Source organism: Phocoena sinus, chromosome 11 (genome assembly GCF_008692025.1).
Source record: "Phocoena sinus isolate mPhoSin1 chromosome 11, mPhoSin1.pri, whole genome shotgun sequence".
NCBI classification, from domain to species: Eukaryota; Metazoa; Chordata; class Mammalia; order Artiodactyla; family Phocoenidae; genus Phocoena; species Phocoena sinus.
Window position 1 is genome coordinate 102775089 of NC_045773.1, and position 25819 is coordinate 102800907.

A 25819-nucleotide genomic window follows, 5' to 3' on the forward strand; every position below is an offset into this window, starting at 1 on the left:
CTCTGTAAATGTTTATTGAATAAAAACTAAGAGTACTTAAGGTCGATCAGATGCCAGTTTTGCAAATATTACGACTCAGTGTATCTGAAGCAAAAAGTGAAAGTAAAATAAAATGAGAGACACTTGCATGTCAGAGAGACACTACAAGTTTCGGTGGGTTTTAAACTTTGAGTGTATTTTACGTGGAGGTATATAAATAGAAAAGAACAGAAAACAGTTGAAAAAGGTTTGAAAACTTCCCTTCCCACATTTAGTCTCAGCCTTCTTTCCCCTTGACACGAATGAGGGAGTTGGATGGGCTATTTTCTCACGCCTTCCCACTCGGGCTCCCTGGCCGTTTCCCAAGCTCCTTTCCTGCCTCTCGAGTAGCGTGAAGCTTCTGGCACAGCCGGGTCTGGGCTGTGTAGGCAGCCACCCAGGGCCCTGCGTGTCTCTCACCACGGAGGGCGGGCGTTGTTTCCAACAGCAGGACTGTTTTGGGCTCAGCTGTTGGCCGGCCTATGGTTCTTCTATCACGTGAAGCAGAGAGAGTGGTGCTTTCAACGTTGCCACTGAAAAAGCGTGGCCTGTTGCTTCTTTGCTTATTCTCACCTTCCATCACCACCCAGGCCCTCACTCTCAAATTCCGTGTCGTTTAAAGCTGAACATTTTTGGAGAGTGGTTTGGAGATTATCCCGAAAGATAAATTGCTTTTACTGAATATCCCTGACAGCTCCCCAGATCACTAAATTAATAGCAGTGAATGGAGAGATAAGTAAAACTAATGCTAGATTCAAGTTTCGTGCCGGGGGTTGGAATCGTTGTGCTTCTCAGGGTCTCAGGAGACCCCTCCTTCACCCCTCGTGTCATTTTCGTATAGCAGTTTTCCTTTATGTAAATTCTGCCTTCGTGTAGAAGTCTGCAGATGGGCTGTGAATAAACCTTTGTGATCACGTGGCACCTCATCCTTATGAACCTGATGCAACTTTCTTTGTTATTTAAGTCTTAATATGTTTTCTGCTCTCTTTAAGGTGTTGAAAGACTAGGTTTCGTGGGGGAGATTGTTGGAGCTTTCCACAGATGGACGCTCTGGACAGCTGAGGGTGGGCAGTTCAGAAGCGGCCCAGCGCTGCGCTCTCTGGCACCGAGGGAGGCACCTCTGCTTACGTTAGACCTGCCCAGATGGCGCTTGCGCTTCTCGGGTAGCTAATCTCCAGAGCAGCCGTAATTTCAGGGAGGTAGAGCAGGTACCAACATCTCATTTCACTTTAGAGAGCTCCCAGGGAAGGTTACTTTCTCAGACGTTTTTAAGAACACAAAGAACACCATTTACAGATTACCTGTGATTTAAGACCTTGTCTTACTGTGATAAATCTTAAAGGAAAGGGATGTTCTTTTGAATAACAGAAATGCTGAAACTTGAAATTATTGGCACTCACTAGTTTTCTGGGTCGCCCACTTTGCCGACCGTCGTAAATATGCCTAAGCTTCGTGCGTCCAGAAGCAAAGTGGTCCCGCTCAGAACAAAGACCCGCCCCCGCGACCCCAGGCGGCCCCGAGCTGACCCGCCCTCCTTCCTCCGAGGCAGCTTCATGACCGGCAAACTCGTGCCACCTTTGGGCTCTTGAAGACCCTGGTTTCGGAGTCCAGCTCTCCCTTGTTTCCTTGCCCATCACCCTTCCCTGCCTCTCTCCCTCTTTTCACTGAATCTGTGTGTTTTCCGGCTACATTCCTGACACTGTGCTAGATGCTGAGGACCGGAGGAAGACCCAAGTCTGCACAAAATGTACCCATTCTTTTGGCATCTACTCTGGCTGTGGTGTTTCTAGTTGTATTTTCTAAAGACTTGGGCCTGTCTTCAATCTTCATAGTTTGGATTTCACTGTTTTATTTGCAGAATTTTGAGTTTTTTTCCCAACTCCGTTCTTGTTTCATTTTGCCTTTTTGCAAAAATTATTTCTTGTTTTTAGCTGATGTTGTTTTTTTCTTGGTCTCTTTGAGATATATTTTAAAGTCAACTCTAAAGAGATATTAAAGGGGGAAGTATTTTAAGGTCATTTTCAGAAGGAGGTATTCTTTTCATTTCCTCTGGAGTAAATTCTTTCTTGAATTGTAGATCTCATTGGTTCTCTCTTTAACATTAATGTTCTTTTTTAAAAATTTGATTTGCAGGCTCCTATTAAATAGGAACCTCCCCTCCCCTTCTACCTTACCACTTGTTGTTAATGACTTTGTAGTTGCCACCACCCAGCCTCTAAAATATTCCAGTCCAGGACCATATTGTGGCTCAGAGTTTCCATCTAGCTCTGACGCCGGAAATCAAATTTGTCCAGTCAGTGGCAAACCTATCTGGCAGATCCTCCTATGAAGATGTGTCTGCTGCTGTGTGCCTCTCATTTTAGACAACTTAGCCTTCTATTAAAACAAACAAAAATTTATAGTTTCAGGCTGGCAGAAGCAGCTTTTTTCATCTTCCTCTCATGGGCTGCATAATTATGCCCCAGTCCTTGGTCTTAAACAGCGACTATGGCTCTGTCGGTGCTGTTAGCCCTGTTGCTCACGAGAGCTGAAATCCACCCCTGCCTGGTTCCAGCCTTGATCTCCGGCAGGTCCACAGCTGAGCCTCACCTACGCCTTTGTGTTTCAGTAGCTTCCGTGTTGAGTTAGGACTACGCAGCTATGTATTTGAAATTTTCTTTCTTTAAATTTCCTCGTTGCTCTGCTTAGAGTGGCATGGATGGGGGTTGTGGCCTTAAAACATGGTCACATATTTTACTGTGTTGAAGGCACATGACAAGTATTCAGTGGTATTTCTCAAAGGGATGAGTAAATAATTGTTTTTGATTATTTAAGCTAAGGTGTTTGAACTTCATCTGAAAGCTGTGGGCAGCCATTATACTTTTAGAAGAATGTGACCTGATTAGGTATTATGTTTTGGGAAGATAGTTCCAGTAGGATGGAGGGTGGAGTTTAGAAAGGCCAGATAGGAGGCTAGGAGACCTGTTTGGAGAATATTGCCTCTGTGTAAAGGTCACGAGAGACCCGGCGTTGAGGGGGGTAGATTCACAGAGGACCCCGGGGTCACCAGGAGCAGTTTCAGTGTACTGGGCAGGATGTCCAGTGATGCCTGGACGTCCTTCACCTTCAAGGCCAGCCCTCTTTACTGACTGCACCTCTGGTTACGTTGCTCACTGGCTCTTTGGAATAGAAGATTGAGCCTCTGTTTCCCTTGTTTCCACTGATCCTCAAGTCAGTCAAATGGATGTTTGTTAGATACATGTGTGGTACCCTCAAACGCACAGAAGAGTAAGGGCCGGAAGGGACTTTATTTAGGAGAAAGAAACTGAGGCCTAGAGAGACACATTTGTTGGTTACTGACAAAATAAGGAGTAGAGCCCTAGCATTTTAATTATTATCAGTAACTTCCTGTGTCACTTTCTTCTTGTTTCTCATTTATCTATCACACATCCATAAGCATCTTTTCCTTACCCAAGGGAATTTCTGTCATAACAAGTTAGTATTTTTCTACTTCTGAGGACTCACAAGTTCTAGTTCTTTTTTTCCCCCACCAAACTCTGACTTGGATTCTGATTATTTCCCCCTTTTACTCTGAAATCAGTTTCCTCTTGGTTTCATGTGTCTGTTTCCCTGACGTGCAATACGCAGGTGCAGCCATCGTCCCCCCTCCCCTCCCATCCTCGTGTACCTACTTGCTCACATCAGCTCACAGACCTCAGGGGAACAGATATTGACCTGCAGTGCAGCAGGTATCAAATCGGACAATATTCAAAAGAAAATAAGACATATATCCTGTCCAACGTGACCTTTGTTTTCCTGTAAAATCGAAAATTTGTACGACACAGCAGTTTCAATGTGGAAAAAAACCACGAAAACACAGCATTTTTTCACATTTTGAAACTATGTGGCTAATATCTTCTTATACACTTTTTTATTATAGAAGAATACTACTTTAAAAATAGTATTTAATGCCACTAGACACATACTAAAAACACTAATAACAGTAATGCTATTGTTAATGATGTTTTACTGTTAGAGACTGCTTTGGTACATCTTGCTGAATTGCCTTAATCTTACGTTTACATCAGGTTTTCACATCATTTTGTTGTTGTGGGAATGGATCCTGTGTAGGACCAACACACGGGATTTAGGAAAGAGCGCCTGGAGAGGAAGGAGCGGTTTCGGAGTCACCATCCTCTCTGAGGAGATGTCCAGGTTCCGTGATACTGAAACGCTTTGCTCTTTTTGATTCGTTCCCTCAAGAAATAGTACCGTGTGCCAGGCACCGGGCCAGGCGCATGGTGGAGAACAGGATGGGGTTAGTCCCTGCCTCTGAAATTCACAGTTTCTTTTATGCATAATCTGCTTCTCAAGAGCGTGAAGTGCTCCAGAGGGAGCATATTAGGCAAATTGCTTTTCAGACACCACTCAGCTGAAGACAGACTTCTGTTTTATGAATTTAGTGCTTAATCAGACTTCAGCGAAGGGTGTGCCTCATTCAGGTCTTCTGGACTCCTAATGGTCTGGTTTATGATCTTTCTTTTCATATCCTTTATTATTTCACAAAGCCTGAGTCACTCTACCCACTTCCTGGCTTAGAGTTCACAGCCGAAGAAGTCGCACTCTTTTTAACCCTCTCTGCACGCGATAGCTGCTCTGTTTCCCTGAGCATCTTCCTTGTGCCCTAGGCTCTCTTTAGATTCTCTAGAACTCTCTGCATCCTAGAGGATGTTCTTAAAGCATGATGACCAGGACTTCACGGCCCCCCCGTGCATGGGCGGTGGGACACTGCTTTCTGTTCTGTTTCTCTGCTCTTTTGGGGGAGACTCCACGTTTTCTTGGTTTCTCAGCATCAAACCGATGCCCGAGATCTTCGGAAAATACTTGGAACTCTGAGGATGTGGCTCCTGCCACTCTGTCTTTTTCTCTCCTGTCTTAAATGCACTATCTCCCTGGTCCAACTTGAAGGGTCTTGCCATTTTTCCAGCCTTTCCGGCAACTCCGTGAGATCTTACAATTAACTATTTCTAACGGGACTTTCACTTTTTGGAAAAACAATGAACGTTGGGAGATTTCTGTAGTCTACCTCCTCTCCCAGACTGTTTTCAAAACATTAAATAAAGACAGTCCCTAAACTAGCCACGGACGGGATCTGCTTTTTGTATTTGCTCTCTCAGCTTATATGTTTTGTTCCTACTTTAGTCTTCCGTCTGTAAGTCCTCGACCTGCTGGGGTGGGGCTGCTGGGAAGGGACGGGGAGCCCCTATTGGCAGAGGAGATGGAATTTTTCTCCCACCGGCGGAGTTATTGTAATTACTTTGTTAAAGGCATGTGTCAAGGCCTTTGACAATCTAGGTGAATCATATCCACGATTTGATTTCCTCCTTACTCTTCCTTGCCCGTGTGCTTATTTAGCTCTTAAAGAATTCTGCAGAAGTAACGAGGCAATATCCACTCTCGCAAGGCCAGCTGTATTTTCTGCCCTGACCCATCTTCAGCCGCTCGTGGCTTCTGCTCATTACTGTACACTTTGCTAGATTTGTCACCATGAAGGTGACAGCCCTCGTTTGAGCTCCCCTCCAGGGGGACTGTCAGTTACCTTGTTATGGATCTGCTGGCATCTTCATCAGAGCGAGTGGACTTTTACAGTATCACGCATGCCCGTCAGTCTCGGTGACTTGTCTGCATTTCAGCTTTTCTCTGAGACAGAGGGCAGTTTGGTATTTACCACTGTTCCGCCCACCTGCTTCAAATAGTGGTTTGGGAATGGAATGCCCTTGTCCTGCCCAGCAAGCAGAGGGCAGACTCCCACTGTCTCCTTCCCAGGCCCCTGCCGCCTGGTTCCCCCAGCAGCCTTCTCTAAACCCCGCTGCAGTTCTCATTGACTTTAGATCCTTGTCCTTGGACCCCACTGTATTCTTTCTTGGACGTTATTTTAAATTATTCTAATTTGATGAACGCACCGTTCCCCCTGTTTTCCCTGCTTTGGCTGCCAGTTTGCTGTACAGTTCTTGTTTGTCTTGAGCTTCGGGGTCTTCTTTCCAGGGCTGTCAACGAAATATTTTCAACAGAACGTCTAGGTCTCTTGCGAGATGTTACTGTTACCGAACTCAGGTTCGGCTGCTCGCTGCTCAGAAGCCAATAAGTCCAGAGGCAAGTGTCAGTAGAAAGGAAAGGTGCTTTCATCAGGAAAACCGGCAGAGAAGGAGAGAGAGAAGGTGGACTCAGGTCCCAAGACCAACTCTGAAGATTCTGCTCAGCCTTGGCAGTTTTTAAAGGGAAGAATCTCAGTGAATCGTCGAGGCAGGAGGTTGGGTTCTGCATCCTTCTCCATGGTGTGCAGACCCTGACTCTCTTCAGATGTTATTCCGCCAGAGTGATCTGCCTGCAGAGTTGCTAAGGGGACTGCTGGGGTACAGAGCTCGTCATTCTTTTTTTTTTTTTTTTTTTTAAACATCTTTATTGGGGTATAATTGCTTTACAATGGTGTGTTAGTTTCTGCTTTACAACAAAGTGAATCAGCTATACATATACATATGTTCCCATATGTCTTCCCTCTTGCGTCTCCCTCCCTCCCACTCTCCCCATCCCACACTTCCAGGCTGTCACAAAGCACCGAGCTAATATCCCTGTGCCTTGCGGCTGCTTCCCCCCAGCTATCTACCTTACTACATTTGTTAGTGTGTATATGTCCATGACTCTCTCTCGCCCTGTCAAAACTCACCCTTCCCCCTCCCCATATCCTCAAGTCCGTTCTCCAGTAGGTCTGCGTCTTTATTCCTATCTTACCCCTAGGTTCTTCATGACATTTTTTTCCCTTAAATTCCATATATATCTGTTAGCATACGGTATTTGTCTTTTTCTTTCTGACTTACTTCACTCTGTATGACAGATTCTAGGTCTATCCATCTCATTACCAATAAGAGCTCGTCATTCTTGAACTGCTTAATTCTTTGTTCTTCTTTTCATCTAGGAAGAGAATCAACAGGCCACTTAGGTTCTTTCAGGGTTAGAGGGAAACAGAAATGGGCAAACAGGAAAGAGGCAAAAGAGCTGCTTTCATCTCCCCACTGTCAGACATCATTCCATTTCTACACGATTAGGGGCGAAGTGCGTCTTCTGTAGCTTCTTGCTGACATAGGTGCCGTGTTCTCAGAGTGGAAGATGACGACATGGGTCCGTAGCATCTCTTTGCTGACAATTTTAGTTGCCCGCGCAGAGCAAGCTACGATTATTTTGATGCCCACAAAGATATAGACTATTATGAGCACGAGTGTTAACCCCATTCTCTCGAGGCCACTTGTTGGAATTGTGCTGGCCATGGACTCAGTTCTGCTCAAGATGGAGCAGTTTATGTCATGGCTACAGTCTGGTCATCATGCACTTAGCTTTTCTCTTGGTGGCAGTTACAGTGTCTGTCAAACAGCTCAGGACTGTGCATCCGAGTGAGTCTCTGAGTCTGTTGTCGCAATCGTTAACAGCTTGCTTTCGTACCTGGGGGGCCCTGCAGGGTTCTGCTTGGTTCCGTTACTTAGTGAAACAAGCCTTTTGTACATTTCCTGCCCCTCCGTCTCCGCCCCCCCCCCCCCGTGGCTTAGATAGTTTTTCTGTATTATTCCTTCTAAAATTAATACACTATATGCTATTTTTGGAAGAAAAAGTAGGTCAAGAGAAATGGAGGCAAAAAGGACAGAAAACAGTTTGTTCCACGTGACAGGCTGTTGTCGTGGCCACTCTTAAGCTGTGAGGACTGACAGACACTCGGACACGACCGTCTCCGTGGGGTACAGCTCTCTGAGCTGCTTCCCTGCCAGAAGTTCTCGCTCTGCTTCGTCTTAATGAGATTCTCTTCCCGCCGAGAACGGCGACCTGCATTACTGCACCTGCGCACGTTGTAGCTTCCCAGACCCTCTGAACCACTTCAGGGCGTTCTCATTGTTTTGTTGTTCTTGCTGTTCTGACGGTCTGTGGACTAAAGAATGATTAGCTATTTAGATGCAAAGGTCAGTGCTGAATTCCTGCTTCAGTGTTCAATAGCGGCCACTCCAACTGTAGTGACAGTAGTCGGAAGGTAGCAGTGATGCTTTGCAGTAAGAGTGCACACGGTTTCGGGCCTCCTGTGCACAGCCCGGATAACTGCTCAGGCTCTGTCGGTACTGAGGGCTCCCCAGATCCCATCGCCTGAGTGGTAGTGTGCGACGAAAATTAAATCCTATAGTCACCTCTGGATTATCCTTAACAAATAGTTTTAATCCCTTAGTTAAACGTTTTAAGGCCGTTGGCTAAGTCCCCCTGATTTAGATAATCCCTCTATCCACTCCTGTGCCCTAGCCAGCAGTGGGCTTCAGGGCAGTTAGATCATTTCCTGTATGCGTGATCAAAATAATTCAGGAGATTAAAGTTGTAAACGTTATAAACTGGGGCTCCAAGCTAGTTTGATTATTCACTTTCTGATTGTATGTCCAACTCTGGTGTCATATGAATGCTTTAGTGTACTTATGTGGTTTTGGTACTCAGTCTTGGAGATCAGGAATCTATCGATGATTCAGACCATAGAATAATCGAAGATGTAACCGTGTGCCTTGACGTTATGTGCATCAGACCCCGACATGGCAAAGGGAGCTTGTTAATGGGGCGGTGGGGTGGGTTCTGAGTGAGACTGGGGGCTTTTCTTCTCGAAGCACATTCTAAAATACTGGAATCTGTCACCCCCACCGATAGAGACACCCTTGCCCTTGCTTAGGCTGTCGACTTCCGCAATCTGAGGAAGCCTGTGGATATTCTCAGGATAAGTTCGTTACAAGTCTTGTAACACAGAGCATAACACTGAAGATTACAGAGGAAACTGACTCGATTCATATGTTAACGTCACAGTATTTAAAAGCCAGGCTTGTGATCCAGAGATGTGACAATGTGGCACAGTGGTAGAGCAAAGCCTGAGGTGGGTCCGATAACCCCTGAGCCTCCAAAGCAGCGATGGGCAGAGTGACACCGAGAGGCCCCCAGCAACCCTGCCCCCGTGACAGACAGCGGGAGTGCCTCCTGGTGCTGTTACTCTGGGGATCGTTGCCTGCACTCAAACCTGAAGGAGGTTCTGAACCTCAGGTAGACTTTAGTGAAAATGAAGGTGTCTGGTTTCTCACCCCAACCCCCTTGCCCCCTTCAGTTCTATCCGGGGACCCTGTGGACCCTTGGCCAACTGTCCCAGTGTGATTAATTTCACAGGCAGGCTTGCTTCTTATTTCTGCTTGCCTGTAAGGAATCTCTAGAAACACTAGATCGTTACTCTCGGTGCCCTTGTCCCATGTGAAAATCATGGCAGGTTTTTGTTTTTCACCAGCTGATAAGCCTCTATAAAGTGGGCAGGAAAAGATGTCTGATGTGGCTCATTTGTGATAGGTGGAGTCACAGTATTTGTAAGTTACGATTTTCTGTGAAACCAGGGGTTTAGTTTAATTGTAATCTTTGTTCTTGAGTTATAGCCTATCTTCATTGGGAAAGCAAGAATGGGATCAGAGGTTCTTGGAGGTTACAGCAAATGGCAAGGAACCGGATCACTGAAGTGGGGGGAGAGCCCAACATTGGCAGCAGTGAAGATTCTCAAACTGAAGGACTGTCCTTGACACCGTCCTTTCCATGTCAGTGGACGGAGGAGCTGGCAGGTTTGGGAAGCAGTACAGTGTGGGCCTCAGGGCAGAATCCTGCTCTAAAGAAAGCTGCGCTTTAGGCAACCCTGAGACTAGGGAGACGGATTAACCAACGTTTCAGTTTGTCTTAATGGATAAGAAGTAAACTTGTGAAGAAACGTGCCCTACGTCTGTTCCACAAAAGTCTCACGTCCTGCCGTGTGCTGAGCAGTCGGGTGAGAGTGGAGAGCCCTGGCCCCACGTGGGCCGTGGACGGATGGCTTCACCAGGTCAGAGTCTTCAGGAGTCTGGGGTGGAGTCTTGTCCAAACACGGTGAACCTTCCGATTCGCCGTGGGAGCTGTTAGTCACCTTGAAGTATTTCAAACACTCGCGGAAACTACGTGTGAATTTACGTTGGGCATAGGAAGGCTCACAGAGACGTGTCCTTTGTTTAGTCTGGCTAGGATTCATCACTCCGGTGGACTAATAACCTTACGATTGTTAGATGTTTCAAATGATCACTATAAATGTTTTTGAACAAAAGATATAATTGCGGTAAAACGAGGAAAAATCATATAAAATTGGGCTTACGAATGTCGGGAGTGAAAGGTTCTGCGCTGGGCCTTGGCGGGGCTGGAGGCACAGAGAGCTGAGGCTGGGTGTGAGTCCCGGGACGAGGCCGGTTGCAGTGATGCCCTTCCTCTGTTCCGGAACCCCCGCCTGCTGAACAGGCTGCAGACCGCATCCAGGGCCTCCTCCGGAATGGCCTCTCCTGCTGTTTACTGATCGGTTCCTTCTGTTTCCGTCCCCTTCCTCCGTCTGAACTGGAGGCCCCTGACCTCCCGGCGTGGGCAGAGGGCACTGTCTGTCCTATGGCCCGTGCTGCCCCCATGAGGACGCCCCCATCTCCACCTGCTCACGTGGGCCGCCGCCTCCCCGAGCCCTTCTTTCCTCTGTCCTGCTCTCCTCTCCTCTAGGGTTCTGTCCCCCGCCCCTCAGTCCCTGTGCTGTCGCCTTGTGGCGCCTTCACTCCCCTTTCTGACCTGTTCCCGGCAGGCAGGTGAGCACTCCTTGTACTCAGGGCACACGGTGCCCTGCTGCTCCGGGGGCTGCCCTGGACGGGGGTGCGCCCTCCCCAGGCCCCTCGGGGAAGCCCTCGGGGTCCCTCCGGGCCGCGCCTGCCTTGCCCTGACTGCCCTTCCGCTAACACAGTTTTGCGTCTCGGGCCCAGCTGCTAAGGAACCGGCGGCTCTGGAGGGCGGCTGCTCGCCGAGAGCCTGATTCACATGGAAAGGGATGTTTTATTGTTGTTCTCCTTGATTAATAACTTTCACTTGCAGATTCCAAGTCCCGAGGAGCAGCGACTGGCGCGGCTGCCTGTGCGGTCCCAGCATCTCCAGCTCCCGTGCTTCTGGCAGTCAGATGCTGCAGGGGCGCCCTGGCCTCTGGGGCGTGTCTTTTCCCACGTACAGCTCTTCTGCAGCAACGATCTTCTCTTTTTTCTGAGGCGACATCTCTAGTCAGGAAACTGGGGCTCCTTCGTTGGGGTTTTAAAACTCAAGTTTGCTGCCTGTGTGAACTTCACTGCATTATTAACTGTATGATAGGGTCATTGAGAAATTACGTGTCCACACTTCAGGCCTCGGGCCATCGTGTTCGTTCAGGTTCGGTTTCTGGAGCACCTTCTGTGAGATGGGCAGGCTTCTCACTGGTAGAACAGAGCAGACAGACACACACACACAAACAAGTAAGGCTTCTGTGCTGGGGGGCTTCCAGGCAGTTGACGACTTGAGGGTCACAAGGCGACTGCCCTGGGGAGACCCCCTCAGGGAGGGGTGAAGCGGGCCGTCTGCTCCGGACGGTGGAATCGTCATTGTTCTTTGCTTCCTTTGGTGTGAGGCCTCGCGCTCTGAGCCAGGCCTGCCGGGACCGCAGCCTGCTACAGTGAAAACACTTCCAGAATTTACGTTCCAGTCTGCAGGCTGTGCGGAAGTGCAGGGCAGACCTTCAGTTCCTGCATCTGGGTCCCCACAGCCCTCGGGGGACCGTTCCTAAATCGTTGTTGTCGTTGTTTCAGGAAAGGCTGTGATTTACCACCTCTCTCTGAATGAGGATAATTCTGGGGATATCTGTGTGTATCTTTGAATGTCGATAAGGGCAATCTGCTTCATATTTGAACTTAAATTTACTGTTTTCCCGTGGTTTCAGATGCCCTGGTTCTTGGAGGCTCTGTGACTGCTCTGACAGCGCCTGGCGGGCGAATGTGTCGGCGACCAGGTCTTTGGTTATATCACCAACCTGCTTCCTCCACACCCGGTTCCCAGCTGTGGCCTAAGATGGTCTCCTTTGCTCTGAATTGTACATCGCCATGTGGTGGAACCGTTAAGCCGTCGTCATATTTGTTATGCTGAAGTTTTGAAGTTTACATAGAATTTCACTTACCTTGCTCCTTGAAATTTTACCTATTTCAGTATGACTAAATTATCAACCTTCTTCTATCATTCTGATGGCCCATTTTTTTCTACTAGTTTTTGTAGTTTTAGTTGATATTTGTGTGTTTGACGTTTAAATCTCAGTAGTTACCAATGCTATCTTCACTCATCCAGCAAATACTGGACAAGCTGTGTTTCAGGCACTGGGGGGTTCCTGTAGGCCGAGAGAGCATCCCCGCTCTCGGGAGCTTCGTTTTAATGGAGGAGATGGTGAGTAAGTAATCAGATCAGCGTGAAGGCTGGATAAACAGAGATGAGGGGCTTTGGGCCTTTTAGGTAGACAGGAAGGCAGGGCAGGCCCCTGTGAAGGGGGGGCGTTTGCACAAAGATGGGGGAGCAGAGACGAACTGGCGCTGCACACGGAGGGGCCGCGAGTCCGAGGCTGAGGCCACAGTCGGGGGTGGGGAGGGGCCGCAGTTGAACTTGCTGGGGCTCCTGGGGTGCTTCCTGTGAAAGGGGGCCGGCAGGGAAGTGGGCAGACACGCTCAGGGTGCGTGAACCCTGAGGGCAGAGGAGTCGTCCAGGCTCCCTAGGGTTCCGTTGGGAGCATCAGGGGAGTAGGTGCCATTTCAGCAGAGGGAGAGGGGACAAGTGAAGAAGCGCTTTGGTGGCAGCATCAAGAATTCCGTTCAGGTCAGGTGAGTGTGAGATGATGTCCTCAGATGCGACGAGACATGAGGCCTCTGCTCAGGGCCGGGCAGGCCCGCAGACAGGAGTTTGATTTGGGACAGCTGGTGGGGGAGGGGAGAAGCAGCAGTGCTGAGCCCGGGCCTGGAGAGGGGGTGGCCGGGTGGCACAAGAGCCCGGGAAGCTGCCCCCCACGAGTGGGGGCGGAGAGCTAGGAGGTTGCGGGGTTCCAGAAGCCACGCCAGAAAATGTTGCTACAAGGGGAGGGCGGGACGGTACTTGTAGGCTTGGGTGTTTTGATCCGTCCGTTTTTTGTTCTCCCTGCTGGGTGAGGTCAGTGCCTGCTGTTGTCCGAGTCCTCAGGCCTCTGAAGGGGTGGGCTGTGTCGGGCTGGAAATACACTCCAGAGCCATCCTGTAGTTTTGAGAAAAACGTGGAAAATAATGATAACAATTTTGAAAACTACTCAGTCTTGGCTCGGAATGTAACTGTGGTTCATTTCAGGGGTCAGAAAGCTTTTTCTGTAAAGGGCCAGATAGTAAATATTTTCACTGCTGTGACAGTGTGAAAGCAGTCATAGAAAACACATCAACCAATGAGTGTGTCTGTATTCCTAGACGCCTTTAGGACAAAAACAGGACAGAGCCAGGTTTGGCCCACGGGCTGTATGTGACTTTCCAGACCCCTGATGCTTTGGTGTCTTTCAGAATGACACTTGTAACCGTCAGGGGTTTATGAAGCTGAAAGTACTATTCTCATGTTTTCCTTTTAAAGGAAGCCACTTAATTTGTTACTCTGTATCGTAAAACACTTTGTGGACAGTTGGATTTAATCAGCCAATCCTATTCCCCAGCATTTTAAATGTCAAGCATACGCTTAAGTCTTGATGGAGTTACCTAAAAATCTGTATACATGGAGCCACACCCCACCCCATTCTCCTGCCTCAGTTACTTTTTTCAGCCTAAGTGCTTTTAATTCTTTTCCATGATTTATGTTCTCTGAAGAAGAACCTATGAATTATCTAAACTGGGTTCCCTAGCATATGTAAAAGCTTTTAAGGTGTGCAAAGGCTTCTTAATCTGTGTTCCAGTGACTGAGGGTCAGCGTGCACATAACACAGGAGCTACGCAGCATATGCACCACTAGCCGTTCTCTTCATGTAGCTGTTCGGGTCGTGTGAAGACACATGAAAAAATAGCCAAGGAAAGAAAAACACCAATGTTCTCCTTGCTGTTCAGACTTGGGTGATCCCATCCAAAGGATGAACAAATTACTGGGTATGAATTTATATGGAAAAAGATTTAGGCCCTGGCTTGACAGGTTCCTAGTGTGAGAAGGGAGCTCCTGGTGCAGCGGGGCTTCACCTGCAGCCCGTGAGCCCCTGGAAGCTGTAGGCCACACCGCGTGTGTGTGTGCGTGCGTGTGTGTGCGCGTGGGTGCACGCTTGCACACACGTGCGTTTCTCTGTCTTGTACGAGTGTCCAAGGTTGTCATGAGACCCCGGCAGAGTCCGCCTCCCGGGACGGCCGTGCCCCGCTTCCCCAGCGAGCGCCTCACCTGTCTGCACCTCAGCCCTGCTGCTCCCCACGTTTGTGTGACTTTATCAAAGTCAGTTTCTCTGAACCTCAGGGCCTGCCTTCTCTTTCTCCTAGAATTGTAAAGCTCCAAAAAAAAGCACTTTTGAATTGTAAAGTGTCCTATAAGTGTTAGTCTGTGGCGTTATACCACGAGAACACTGCATCCAGGGGGAGCATTTGAGTGGTTGGAGTGAGCTGGGGGGAGGGTGGTCTCAGCAGGTGGTCCCAGAGCCCCGATATCCCGTGGCCTGAGGCCTGCTCAGGGCGCTGTCCCCTCAACCTGGGCCACAGCTTTTCCTGAGAACAAGATGGCCCAGTACCAAGACCGACCATTCGTTGGGAAAGAAGAGCCTTTTCAGCAAATGTTGCTGAGACAACTGGACATCCATATGCAAACATATCACATATAAAAATTAACTAGAACTGGGGAGTAGGCAAAATGGGTGAAGGGGGTCAAAAGGTACAAACGTCTAGTCATGCAATAAATAAGTAGTGAGGATGTAAGAGCAGCATGGTGACTAGAGTTAACAATACTGTATTGTATATTTGAAAGTTACTAAGAAAATAGAGTCTAACAGTTCTCATCAGAAAAAAAGAATTTTTGTAACTCTGTGGTGATGGATATTAACGAGACTTATCAAGGTGATTATTTTGCTATATATACGTATATCAAGTCATTATGTTGTACACCTGAAATTAATATAATGTTGTATGTTAATTATATCTTAATGAAAGAAAAAAACCACAATGACATACCATTTCACACCCAGTAGGACGTCCATAATCAAAAAGCCAGACCACGAGAGGTACAGGTGGGCGTGGAGAAACTGGAGCCCTTATCACTGCAGGGGAGACTGTGAAATGGTGCAGCCAGTTTGGGAAACGATCTGGCAGGTCCTCGAAATGGTACACACATGACTCTAGGTATAGATCCAAGAGAAATGAAAATAGGATGTGTGAAAGAAGCCAGTCACTAAAGGCCACATATTAGATGTGACTCCCTTTAGATGAAATGTCCAGAATAGGTAGATCCATAGAGACAGAAAGTAGGTCAGTAGCTGTCAGGCTGGGGATGGACGGATGGGCAATGAGCCCCGATCGGTACAGAGTTTCTTTTGGGGATGAGGAAAACGTTCTGGAATTAGATGGTGGTGATGATTGTAGAATGCTGTGAATATACTGAAAACCACTGAGTTGTAAACTTTAAAAGGGTGAATTTATGGTATGTAAATTTCATTGCAATAAACTGTTATGTAAAAAGAGTAAAATAGCCCCAAATCTTGCTTTCTTGGCTTTGAAAGATTGTGGGTGAAACATACTTTTTTCTGTTTTGTCTCATGGTTGCCTGTGAGCTTTACTGACCTAGAGAACAGGGGTGAGTTCTGTGACCTGAGTCAGGCCCCTGACGGGCAGGCCCGGAAGTTCCCTGAATGCCCTGAGCCAGGGGCAAGGCGGCAGAAGGAATCGGGGGACACTCGGCCCAGAGAGGGGCTCCCAGGGGAAGCTGAGGCCTCAGCAGACGACGGGGAGTGTGGCCGCGTGTCCAGCTGTATTTGGCCTGTGAATAAACCAGAGACGGAGAATTTCAGCGTTATTAGTTTAGGAGATTCGAATATTCGGTGAATTTGTTTATTGTGCTTAGAAATGATTTAAGAAAAAAGCACATCAGTCACATTTATTTTTAAAGAAAACACTTGAGAACTGCAAAACACTGAATTATTCCATAACACACTCTTCTTAAAAGTCAGTCAACTCAATATGCATTGGCATCTTTCTGCATTCAGTGTGTTTTCTAGTTAAAAGATATGTCATGTATATAGTATACTAAAAAGTCAATCTTGTAGCTTAATTAAAAATAGAAAATAAAACAATTCTTTTTAAAATCAACTGTGTTCTCCTCACATGTTCTCAAACTTACCTGTGCATGAAAGTCAACTGGGACTCTTTAAAAATGTGGGTTTCCTAGGCTCCCCAAGAGATTGGTTCCACCTGAATTTTTCAGGAACACCCAGGTCATTCTGAGGAGCAGAGGTGTGCACTTTGAAAAGCACGGCCCTGGGGACTTCAGCCTGGAGTTAGGAGGTGATGTACGTGGTCAAAGTGTTCCTCATGTTACCGTAGGTCATTAATACCTAGTTCTTAAGGTATTTTGCAGCCACTTGATGTTAGAAGCAGATGACATCCATATTCTGATTCTGCTGCGAGAGAATAACATTTCCTCACAAGCATAATGTTTCACAGGAGGAGAAGTTGCGGTCTGTCCCGCCTGAAGCGCCTTTGTTGCTGGCGCCCGTTCACGTGGTCCCGCCTTCCACTGCGCCTTTGTTGCTGGCGCCCGTTCACGTGGTCCCGTCTTCCCCTGCTCTCTCTAGATTTCTTTTGACTTGGCTGAATATACTGCGGACGTCGATGGGGTCGGCACCTTACGGCTTCTGGATGCAGTGAAGACCTGTGGCCTTATCAACTCTGTGAAGTTCTACCAAGCTTCAACAAGCGAGCTTTACGGGAAAGTGCAGGAAATACCGCAGAAGGAGACCACTCCTTTCTACCCGCGCTCGCCATACGGTGAGGATGCGCACGGGCTGGGTTCTCTGTGCTCCTGGGGTGCTTCCGCCTGGACGCTGTTCCTGTCTCATGGCTGGGGTCACGTGGTGTGAGAGCAACGTTGAAGCAACCTAAAGGGGCCGGACTTGCTGGTCAGACACCTTTGTGTTGTGCTCACTGCAGGGTTTTTTTTTGTATATAAATTTATTTATTTATTTTTGGCTGTGTTGGGTCTTTTTTTTTTTTCTTTCTTTTTAATACCTTTATTGGAGTATAATTGCTTTACAATGGTGTGTTAGTTTCTGCTTCATAACATCACCGCAGGTTCTTGCTGCCATCTCCTCCAGGGTGAAACCTGCTGCACTGCTACCCTTCCAGATGGGCCGCTTTAAAAGGAAAATTAGGTCCAGCAAGATTCTTTTTACTGAACTGTTGAGGTTGTGCTGAAGTGTTACGGCCTGGTGTTTTCGATTCCATTTCCCTGATGAAATTCTCCCTGAGCTCAAACCCTTAAACAAACAAACAAAAATGATAAAAATTGAAAGCCGCTAGAATATTAAGCTCCCGTATTTTTCACTTCCTAATTCTTTAAAACTAAGAAAAAGGGGATTAGACCTAAGAAAGGTCAGTTTGATATACTGCACACACTACAGTAGAGCGAATTAGATTGTGAAGGAACGAACTGTGATTATTACAGAAGGACGAAATTCCTAAGTATTTCCTTGTCACGTGATTAACTGGCAAAGAAACCTTTATTTTGTCTTCGGCTTTTGATTCATTTTTTTCCCTATCTTGATACATTACATATTGTAAATATTGCACGTCGTTACTTGTTTCAGTGAAAACGGCTGTCTTTTATAATAAGGCACTGTCTTTTATAACAATCACTGTCTTTTATTTGCTTTTAAAAAATTATTCCAACAGGGGCAGCAAAGCTCTATGCCTATTGGATTGTGGTGAACTTCCGGGAGGCGTATAATCTGTTTGCAGTGAATGGCATCCTCTTCAATCATGAGAGCCCCAGGAGAGGTTGGTATAGGTACTGATGCGAAGAGAGTGTCAGGCTCCACGGCTGGAACGTCGTGTGTGTGTGTGTGTGTGTGTGTGTGTGTGTGTGCGTGCTGCACGTGTGCTGTACAGACTGGGAATGTTTCACATCTGTTTTTAACTATGTGAATGTCAGAAGTGGTAAATGAGGAAATGTAAACCCAGCCTTAATCACCTATTAACTTTGTTAGAGTTTTTATTCAACGTGGTGCCGAGGCAGTGTCCCAATTTTACCATTTCCTTTGGTAGGTCGCATCAAGTGAGTTTTAACCCGAGTGTCAGGAAGTGTCCTTGGGATGCAAGGAGCTGAGCAGGAACCAGGGCTTGTTCCCCAAGTCACTGTCACTCATGAAGGCTCTACCTGTGGCATCTTTCTGTTTTTACTTTGAATCCATTGGATATTCAGTATTCTTATTTTACATTCCATTTAAACAGACATCCAGAAGTTTCTGTGCTTCTAGAGTATTTGTTTTAAGATACATTTGAAATCACTTCTTATATTTAGAATCGTTATTGGGTTTTTTTTTTTTTCAGAAAATCATATTTGTTTGCATTGGCTTGTTTCCTTTTCGTGGTTGTCATTGAGACTATTAGCAACATGCCAGCTCTCCTGTTGCAGATATTAGGTTTTAAGTAAGAAAATACGTACTCCTTTCATTACTTCTGACTTACTGAAACATGAGAAATCTTTACCAAACGTGCACTCTACAAAGTAAAAGTTATCTGTATAATCTAATTCTAAGAAGTTTTATTAAATTTCACTATCATTTAGCCTTTTAGCTTGAGAATGAATGAGAAATCCAACGTCGTAAGTTGCTTCATGCCCAACAATTAGTAATGCTTATAACTTCGTCAATGAAATTTTATGTGACTGTGTAGCCACGTAATTAAACCAGCAAGTCATGAGGAAAGATTAAAGTGACATTTATACAGGTGTGTTTAGTGGCAATACATTTTTATTTCATAATTGCGTAAGTTAAAAATTCCCACGATGGGCTGTGGAAGCTGTTGTTGGAAACGAAAGTGAGTGACCGGGCAGCCAGGAATGTTTCTTTCACTCAGCTCCATGGTTCTGGATGTCCTGACTAGAGAGGAGGAGAAGGAAGGCCTCAGCTGTCCTTGCCTCCAGACTGGGCGGCAGTGTTGGGGATCGACCGTCAGGCCTCCTCAGTCGCAGATGTGTTGGTGCATTTTGTCTGGGTTTCTCTGCTTCCCCCCTCAACTTTTCCACCGGCAAAAAAGAAATACAGCTCAATTGTTTCGGGTGAGGTTAGGATAGGGAAAAACATTTAGTTGTAGAAGAAGGAGACAAATTTAAATGTAACCCCCCATCCTCTATTTGCATACCTCCTAATGAGAACTTTTTCCTCTTTGTTGATATTAATCACTTTTTAAAAAACTTTATTTTAAAAGTAATATTTCTTTTTAAAAATTAACTTTTTTATTGAAGTATGGTTGATTCAGGTGTTAGTTTCAGGTGTACAGCAAAGTGATTCAGATATAGATACATATAAAATTTTCAGATTCCTTTCCCATATAGGTTATTACAAAATATTGAGTACAATTCCCTGTGCTGTACAGTAGGTCCTTGTTGTTTATCCATTTTATGTATAGTAGTGTGTATGTCAATCCCAAATTCCTAATTTATCCTCCCCTCCCACCTTTCCCCTTTGGTAACCATAAGTTTGTTTTCTATGTCTGTAAGTCTGTTTCTGTTCTGTAAATACGTTCATATGGATCATTTTCTTAGATTCCACATAGAACTGGTATCATAGGATGTTTGTCTTTGCCTGACTTATTGCACTCAGGATGATAATCTCTAGGTCCGTCCATGTTGCTGCCAATGGCATGATTTCTTTCTTTTTTATGGCCCAGTAATATTCCATTGTATATATAGGTACCACATCTTCTTTATCCATTCATCTGTCAGCGGACATTTAGGTTGCTTCCATGTCTTGGCTATTGTAAATAGTGCTGCAGTGAACATCGGGACGCATGTATCGTTTTGAATCATAGTTTTGTCTGGATGTATGCCCAGGAGTGGGATTCTAGGATCATATGGTAGTTCTACTTTTATTTTTTTAAGGAACCTCCATACTGTTCTCCATAGTGGCTGCACCAATTTACATTCCCACCAACAGTGCAGGAGGGTTCCCTTTTCTCCATACCCTCTCCAGCATTTATTATTTGTAGGCTTTGTGATGGTAGCCATTCTGACTGGTGTGAGGTGATACCAAATGGGACCTAATTAAACTTAAAAGCTTTTGTACAGCAAAGGAAACCATAAACAAAATGAAAAGACAAGGTACAGGATGGGAGAAAATATTTGCAAATGATGCAGCTGACAAGGGATTAATCTCCAAAATATACAAACAGCTCATATGGCTCAATATCAAAAAGCAAACAACCCAATCAAAAAATGGGCAGAAAATCGAAGTAGACATTTCTCCAAAGAAGACATACAGATGGCCAACAGGCACATGGAAAGATGCTCAACGTTGTTAATTATTAGAGGAATGCAAATCAAAACTGGAGGTAATGCTTCTTTTTTTTATTTTAAAGAAAAGTAAACAGTACAGGAGGGTATAAGGAGAAAAGAGTTCCCTCCCTCACACCGACTCCCAGCCCCATCCTCAGGCCCACTGTTGACTTTCCTTCAGAAGTGGTGCAAGCCTCTCCACCTCAAACATAATAGTAGGTCTCCACCTACATAACAGTAGGTAGTTCCATACATAATGTTCTGCGTCTAGGGCTAAATGTTTCTTAAAAACATGACCTGTAGCACACACCACTTTGTTTTATTATATATCTAGAACCAATGATACCTCAGTTTTTATTTCATTTATATAATCGAATAATGGAAAATAATTAAAATAGAATATATGTGAAACTGATACTTATCTGATACCTAATAGTTAATACTTAGAGCATTTCTTGAAACTTGAAAATTAATTTTCATATTAAATTAATCTGATGGTAGTATTGTTGTTTTGTCACAGTTAATTGTTATTTTTTAAGGAGGTTCTTTGCCAGACTGAGAATTTCTTCATGGTAGGGACTATATTATGTTCTTAAGTCAGCAGCATCTAAAACAGTGCCTACCTGCTAATAAGCATTCAGTAAATATTATATAAGTTTCAGGGATACACCATAGTGATTCACAGTTTTTAAAGGTGATACTCCATTGTAGTTATTATAAAATATTGGCTCTATTCCCTGTGCTGTGCAATACGTTCTTCTAGCTTATTCATTTTATACATAGTAGTTGGTAGCAAACTGTTTTGAAGTAAAGATTCTGTCTGATATACTTTAGTAAGTACCCAGAATTCACTTTTAATTGCCGCTAGCTTGTACGCCTGTGATTGCTCTAGTACTTTGAGTGAGTTTATTTTCTTAAGTTGGTTGAGCATTTGTCTGCACCTCAGTCCTTCCACCCTTTTATCTCGGGGAGCACTTTTTTCTAGTTGCTGCAGTGGTAAACCTCGGTCTCGTCTAAGGTACATCGTCACAAACACCCGATTAAGTAGAGCCCAAACGGATGCTACTTTTTTGGGACATGTACTTTTTCTCTAACAAAAAACAATTGGCAAGGCCCATTTTGACTGCATGAATAACATTTCATGAGAATTCCTGACTTTAAAAGGTATGGAAGAAGTATTTTTTAATACAAAGATATTCTAGACCAGAGCGTGGCAAACTATGGCTGGTGGGTCCAGTCCAGCCCACCTGGTTATTTTTGTAAGTGAAGTGTCCTTGGAGCCCGGTAACGTCCAGGTGTTACACAGTATCCGTGGCTGCTTCCACAGTGGAGGCCTGGGTCCTGCAAAGCCCCAAATGTTGACTGTCTGCCCTCTAAGAAAACGTCTGCTGCCTCCCTCCCCCCAGGGGAATAGTTAGATCCTCAACAGCAAGAAACGGTTCACTTGGGTTTAGTACGGGTTTCTCCCGAGGCCGCAAGATAGTCTGATAGAAAGATTTCCAATAAACGTTAAAGTCACATTGAGTCAGAAGTTAACCCACCCGTAGCAGAACTCCTGAAGTGTGTTGTCAGTTGGGGGTTCCCCTGTGCTTTGCCGAAGTACCAAGGGGGCACCCAGGTGACCTGCCAGCTGAGCGGGACCCAGCAGTCCTCCCTTCAGGACGCGCTGTCACCAGGTTTCGCCCGCAGTGTGTGTCTTTTCTCCTTTGCAGTCCTCGGTGGTTCTCTGTAAGGACGCTTACTTCGTTATGTGATGAGAAGTTCACGGTAGCTCTGAAGGTAGTCAGGGTCACCTGTGGTTGGCACAGAACTGACAGTGGGGAATCACTGACCTAGTGAAGAAAGCCGTGATCCGGGGACGGGGCCCGTTTCCCTCCGCCTTCTCTGCTCATTCTTTCAGTGACGGCTGGTTGGCTCACGTGCTCATGCTTTAGGTTTGCTTTTTAGCAAGTGTAGTCACTTGAGTAACATTTACTGCAAATTAACAGTGAATGATAGTTTAAATTCTAGAATTGTATGTCCATAAAGGCATGAAAATGTCTGTATCATCATATGTTCTGTGAATAACTACCACTATGTATTATATAATGATATTCACAGACATTAACATGGTGCTTTTATTCATAAGCACTCAGCTTTTCAAAATAAAAAAATGTACTGTTTAAATTAGGAGAATAGTTGCTTTATTTCATGGATAAATTGTGCAAAACTGGACACGTATCTGAAAAACTTTTTCTTCTCCTTTTGTTTCTCCAAACTTGAACTTCTTTATCTGTTTAACTTATGTATTTCTACATCTACATGTACATAAATACATGTAGCATTCTGTTAGCCACAAATGTGGCAGTGGTGCCACCTTTCTGCTGAAAATACAGATTTATATATTCTCTATTTAGGAAATAAAGGCTGTGTTTATTGTCTAGAACTGTTACATTTTTTTCTGTGAGGAAAACGTCATATGCAAAAATCTTTTTGCTTTTATTGCTGTTTCTTTGAAAAGCTGATCAGTTAATACGACTGATGTCACAAAGTTTGTTAACTATATAAATTAAACTATGTAAAAAATACTGAGAAATTTTTAAATTACTTGAAAATAGCTCACGTAAAGAAAGTAGCTTCTTTTCAAATACATTGCTTATCATAATAAAACCTGAGATCATTCTACAAATCAGAACATTAAAAGCAAGCCTATTAGGAAAGTTATTGTACCCATGAGCTGTTTTGTTGCATTTTTAATACTCTAAAGGTACTTCTAGAAATATTTTGACAAACTTGTATAACTTACACATTTCTTTATGTGCATATGGAAATTCACACATAGTTCTAGTTTAAAAAATTTTTTAATGTAAAAATATATATTAGCCCATGAGATGATATCCTTTCTTTGAAAGAGCTTTTAGGGAAAAAACAGTGGACATCCACCTGTATGTGTTCTCCCCAAATACCCTCAGAATTTGTGAGCTAGACAGGAATTTAGAGATCTTTCCATCCCACTTGTCTCATCAGTGAAGAAGCTGAAGCAGCATGAGAATGAGTTGTCCAAGGCACAGCACTGACAGCTGTCAGCACTGAGGCTAGAGGTAATCATGGCGATGGGAGGAATGACATAAACATTGCTCGTGTCTGTGGAAAAAGCACGCATACACGTTTTGGAGTTGGCGCTGGAGCAGAGCTGGGGCTTCGCTGTGGAATGAAGCGACGGCTCGTGTCTTTGGTAAAAGCCATGAATTCATCTGGCTGAATGCAATGTGCCTTTCAGATGTTTAGCAGAAATAATCACAGTACAACATTAGTTTTATGAGATTAAAATACAAATGTGATATGAAGCAAGAAACTCATCTTGAGTATCACCAAGAGTTGGCCAGGAGAAAAAGCAGAGCTAATACAAAATACATTAAAATCGTGGCAGTGAGAAGTGATAAAGTACTTTAAATATATCTGTAATTAACAGTTTAAGACTCCCGCCAATGGATGGTGTACTGCTACTGTTTAGGTATCAAGCCATTTTTAGACGCTATAGCACATTCCTGTAAATATGGGCTTCATAAGAAATCATATATAGCAGTCTAAACACAGTATTCACCTGACTGGGAGAATCTGGCATTTTAAGGTTCATGAACTTGTGGTTTTAAGTTTTAGACTTGAGCTTTTTTTTTTTTAAACTGCCAAATATTTTGCTTCTTAAAATGTCTAACTATATTTATTATCATAAGTTAATCTTTAGATTTTTTAAAACTATAATTCCTGTAAAAATTAACTACCTAAGTCATAATAAAATTTTGGGTAATTTTCCCCTTTATTTTTCTAAAGATTGTCCTTTATTCATTGCTGTAAAGATAAGATTAATACTCCAGGTTAGAGGTTCTCATCTGGGGGTGGGGTGAGGTGGGGAGAATATGACCTGCCCCCGGAGGACATGTGATAATATCCGAAGACTTTTTTGGTTGTCACCAGCATCTTGCGGGGGCAGGGATGCTCCTAAACATCCCACAGCCCGAGTGTCAGTCGTGCTGAAGGTGACAAGCCCTACTCGCCCCAGATGTTACCATCAAATCTAGACGAATGTCATCTGTAAGACCAGGATCTTCTTTTTCTTTATGTATCACTTTTACTTTGCAGTAAATCCTTCCTAGACCTTTAGCAAACACTACCTAAACACAGGAGAAAAGAAATCTGATTTAAATAGCTCCATGTGAAACCATTTAGGCCTTAGGTCTTCTGGTAACTGCAGGTCAGACCCAAGTCAGGGAAGCCCAGAGAACAGAGTTGTTTTTTCAGGGCTCTTCTAACCATCTGGGGCTGAATTCTCACTTTATAGTGACCCACTGGTCCACAGACCCATGTCAAGTTGGGTCCATGACCCTCCCTCCACCTCCAAAATAAATGAGCGTTTTTATCTTTTGTTATAAATTATGACAGGGACAAAGCTTTCCTTTGGGAATAAACCCTAGATTCCATGTCCTGGCTATGGTATAAGACAACCATTAAAATGTATTCGAGATCATCTCTCAGTGCGTACATAGGATTATAGCAGTGTTACTGTGAGAGGTTCACTGTATATGAGAATTTTCCTTTAAAATTATTCAAATTCACAGTATTTTAGGGCTTTAGGGGACAATAGAATGCATGATATAAACTAAATGGCTGGAACTTGCTTTTATTTAACCCTGTGGGCAGAAAGCACTCCTCTTTCTGTATGTGTATGTATGTCTGTTTGTAAATAAAATAATCTTTTAAAACATGACTAAGGGGCTTCCCTGGTGGCGCATTGGTTGAGAGTCCGCCTGTCGATGCAGGGGACACGGGTTCGTGCCCCGGTCCGGGAAGATCCCACATGCCGCGGAGCGGCTGGGCCCGTGAGCCACGGCCGCTGAGCCTGCGCGTCCGGAGCCTGTGCTCCTCAATGGGAGAGGCCACAGCAGTGAAAGGCCCGCGTACCGCAAAAAAGCAATAAAACCCAAAAAACCAAAAACATGACTATTTGTCAGTCTGGCTAGCAAATTTAAATCGTGGTGCTATAGAAATATCAAGAAACACGCCAACCAGTATCAAACAGCCCGATGTTTTATTTGTATTTCTGTCTGTTAAAGGTGCTTTGTGGTTTTTAGGTGAGCATTACAGCCTTAATTTATTGGAAACAATTTAGCCACCCATCGTGAAGTCAGAGCAGGAGTAACGTCACGCGAGAGCTCAGCAGGGCTCTGCAGGCTTGACGCAGAACCGTTTTGTCTGAGTTTCATGGTTAGATCACTGGCCACGCACCTCGGACCCACCAAGGTCGAGGTGGCCTCTGGTTACGCACGGAGTGACATCATCTGGTTCACTGTCACCTTTGTGGACGGTGACACTTGGAGATCACAGAGCTGTCTGCCTCTGTTATTCTCTGCAGAGAGAGGAGGTGTAATTGCTTAAACGTGAAAGACTCTTG

The 25819-nt window shown here is 45.0% G+C and overlaps 1 protein-coding gene across 4 annotated transcripts in view; it reads left to right on the top strand.

Moving 5' to 3' along the window:
- GMDS (GDP-mannose 4,6-dehydratase) overlaps positions 1–25819 on the top strand; it is a 479365-nt gene that overhangs the window by 187254 nt on the left and 266292 nt on the right. For all 4 annotated transcript variants that reach the window (XR_004352102.1, XM_032648007.1, XM_032648008.1 and 1 more), the window contains 2 exons: positions 16694–16886; positions 17790–17894. Coding sequence is in view for 3 of the 4 variants with exons in the window: in XM_032648007.1 (XP_032503898.1) it covers positions 16694–16886; positions 17790–17894 (298 nt within the window). In the remaining variant the exon portion in view is untranslated. The remainder of the gene's footprint in view (positions 1–16693; positions 16887–17789; positions 17895–25819) is intronic.